Genomic DNA, 3917 nt, shown 5'->3' on the forward strand with positions numbered 1-3917 from the left:
GAATCAGATCACTTTGGGGCATATAGATGTTTTTTTTTTGTTATAATCAAATTAATTTTGCTCATGCATTTTCTCTGTTGTTGATTCCCCTTTCTTGCTGGACGTGACATATATAATATATAAATGAGAATGTCTGGTGTGTATGTCTCTTTCTCTCTTTCTATATACATGTGTGTGTGAGTGTCACGCACACACGGTGTATATCAAACGATTTTATATATCTGAATTATAACAAAAAGTCGAGTATGTATATTTTTTCTATTTCAAAAGAGAAAACTATTTTAAATAACGGAAATCAACAAAAAATACTTATCCTGTCACACCTGTTGATTTTATTTGCATGTATTAATTCATGGGTGCTATTGAGTCGTATCCTTCATTGGTAGCTGATTCTACACTTTGCTTGTATTTATTTTCTGAGATTAAGCTTTCCGAGTCTATGGTTTCCCGTCTGGAACAACAGGCTCTTATTTTCTGAAAAACGTAAAGCATCAGCAAAGGGATAGGCATCATGATAGAAGCTGCAACCGGCATTACAGAAGCCAGGTCAGCATCTGGTTGCTGTAAAGAAAAACCCAGGAGGACGATGGCAATTCCTGAATTTTGTATCCCGGTCTCAACAGCAATAGCGATGACATCTTCAACTGGTCGACCACTGAAGCAAGTGGCAAGGGCCCCGAAAAGGAATCCAAACCAGACATTAGTGAGAGCTGCTACTACTGTATGCCAAGTGAAAAGCTTAAACATGTAGAGATTGGCGTAGGTTCCGAAAGCTACAATGTAAATGATCAAGATTAAGCAGGTCGGAGCAAGGATACGACGTCCAAACGTTGCCACTTTAGGAAGGTACTTCTGGATCAAAAGTCCAATCCCCAGAGGGATCACCATACTCACCAATGATATAAAAATATTTGTAAATGGAATTTTGGTGGTTCCACTGAAGAGAGTCTTGCCGAGAGTGAAAATCCACAGAGGCATCATAACTGAAATATCAACAATTTTTAATGCTAATAGCCTAAAACAAATTGTATGTACTTTTTCTTACTCCATATTGACATTTCTTTCATATTGTTTTAAATAAAATAAGAGAACTACCATTGATAAATCAATATTTTAAACATATTCTCTGTAATAATTAATAAAACCAAACCACGAACTGAATGCATTCTTTTATGTTTGGAGCATGAAGTTTAGTAATACACGAACTACAGTTATTACTGCTAAATGCAATTATCATGAAATTATACTCTGATTAGTTTTAAGACGTCATACAGACAGTTTACAGCATTATCAACTATGAATATTAAAGATTGTTAATTTACAAAGGGAGAATAGGGATCATCAAAAAGGTACAGAAACAAGTTGAATCAAAATGCAAATATTATGTTTTCAAGCCTACAACTGAGGACTCTTAAAAACATAAACAAACTAGGTTGGAAATAGTTTCTACATTATTTTCCTAGGCTACAAGTCCCTATTTTGACTTCGAGTCTACAGTACTTATCAATTTTAGTGAAGTCAAAATAGGGTTTTGTATCTTGAGAAAATAATGTAGATAATGGAGTCAAAATGGAGATTTGAAAATAATGTGCATTGGCTTCTTTTCCACCCAACCATTATTTACTGAGCTAAGCTGCTTTGTGCCTAAAGTTTTGTGTAAACACGGGTTTAACAAGTGACGAGTACAAAAGCAGCCGCTCAGAACAACACCTTTTATGTTTTTTATAACCATGTAAATCAACTTTCATTGAAAAATAATCAACTTTTAAATAGGTCATGAACATTCACAGCGCTGCATATAGCAAACCTGTTTAGATTTTGGTGCAAAATACCCAGCCGATTTTTCTGAAGGCTTGTGAAACAGTAATATGAATAATTACAACGTGAAAAAGTGGGCAAATTTTGACTTTGTCTAACAACCGTGAAATCACTTATTTTGCATATTATCAATGTTTGGTGTTAACTCTTAACTATTGAAAAGGGAGATTTTGAATGTTGTTTCAAGAATAAGCCTGCTATTTAAGGTAGTTTTTGCCCGAATGTTATATTAGACTTTAGAGTAAATTCCTATGCGATCTTTATTATGAACCACTATCGTGGTTAATGATAGTGCTTTGTGAAATCCTTGAAAATTGCATTCGTGGGCTCCCGTAGGAAGGGGCAAGAGGGGGCATTTGGTCCCTTACATTTCACAAAAAATTGCACGTATTACGATGCAAATTTAACTTTAAGCACACAACACATTTTGCCCCCCTCTTAAAATTACTTCTGTGAACGCCTCTGCTTACATTCTATGCGTGACTAACGGCCAAATTCTACATATAATTTTGTGGATAATGTTAAAACAGTGATGAAATGAAATTAATTTAATTCTGCTCGAACACGTCTATGACAACTTTTATATGAGATAGCGTAAAATGTGGGTGAAATATTTTTGTAAACGTTACCTCTCAAATTTATTATACAGAAATAAAATCTCGTTTTATTATGTAAGTGAGTTTCTCTCTCTTCTTAGTAACGTATAAAATCATCTTATTCAACAGTAGCCTTCAAATCAAACGTTACCATACAGTGGGCGGTGTTTAAAAAAATAATTAACATGAACAACAGGATGGTAATAATACTTATGTTTTTGTTGTTTTAGTTTCTTGTCAGAAAACGAAAATTGTCTTAAAAAATAAAGACTAGGGATTTCTACAAAACTTCTTTAAAACATTTCTTTACAAACAAAAGTAATCAAAAGTAATTTTATAAGTAATTAAATCTACTAAAATGATACGAAACTGAGAATATAAAAGACGAAATAGTCAAGCCTATAACTGCTAATATTTCAGTCTTCATTTGTTTATTCATCTTATCGCGAAATATTTTTCTGACTGATCTTGAATGTTAGAACTTAGCTCATTTTAAAGTCTGTATTTCCAACTCAGTGGTTTATAGTGGTCCGAGTAACTGGCGAGAACATCACCCTTTTAGTTTTTCTGATGTGACGTCACTGATACGCAAACACCACTACATCAACTAGGGGTATGTGAAGGTCAACCCAAGCCTTGCCTGTGGTGAATGTGAATATTACGTTCTGTATAGAATGTTCTGGAGGCTTGGATTTTGTTACAGATTATTACAAACAAACATAGGATTTTGAGTTTTTTGTTGTACAAGAAACATTGCGCCATGCCTAATATTGGTATTACTATACACTACTTGACGCATCAGATTGCTCATTTAATTTGCTTAAAACTAAAAGTAATGGGTTCAGTCGCAATTGTCTGTTTGCAAATATAGGAGAGTGCACTAGCACTTTCTATGTAGGGATGACACAGACGTTCGTATTAAAGCAATACAAAAGACATCTGAATTTTCTTCTCTATAGGTTATCAGAAACTAGATATGAAGAGCTATCTGGCGTAGTCGCTTTATCTCCGGTGTATATGGCGCTTTTCAGTTATCCAGAGCATCTTAAAGTCGAAAACTGGCGAATAACTAAAACCGCGATTTCATATTCTTGTTCGTCATCATCTTTCTTCAACAGGCCTAGCGCCTACCTAGTTCTAGCAGTAACTATGATTTTATCATGTGATAGAGCAAAACAGTCTTCACGATCGTTGATTACCTATTTTATTATTATTCTATGCAATATTAAAAAGAAAAATCATACTTATAGTGTAAACGATGTTATTACCCCTAGAAGTTAGCTTTTATAGAGATATACGTGTTTCGTTGAAAAGCTTAAGTACAGAGTGAAACAGGAATTACCAGCCAATAATAGATGAACATGAGATAACTGTAACATATAGAATACTCAATGCTTTGTACAATATACAATCGGTGTCTTTATGTAGCCAACCCTTATGTTATGTATACACCTGGAAAAAAGTTAAGCACCCCCAAATATTTTTCAGGATTGCTTATTGAAA

General features: G+C 34.1%; 1 protein-coding gene across 1 annotated transcript in view; it reads right to left on the reverse strand.

Moving 5' to 3' along the window:
• Positions 1–239: 239 nt before the first annotated feature.
• The window catches only part of LOC106475638 (ileal sodium/bile acid cotransporter-like), an 11559-nt gene continuing 7881 nt past the window's right edge, over positions 240–3917 (reverse strand). The window contains exon 3 of the mRNA XM_013936318.2: positions 240–983. Within this exon, the coding sequence (XP_013791772.1) occupies positions 346–983 (638 nt within the window). The 3' untranslated portion in view covers positions 240–345. The remainder of the gene's footprint in view (positions 984–3917) is intronic.

Source organism: Limulus polyphemus, unplaced genomic scaffold (genome assembly GCF_000517525.1).
Source record: "Limulus polyphemus unplaced genomic scaffold, Limulus_polyphemus-2.1.2 Scaffold8904, whole genome shotgun sequence".
Taxonomy (NCBI): Eukaryota; Metazoa; Arthropoda; class Merostomata; order Xiphosura; family Limulidae; genus Limulus; species Limulus polyphemus.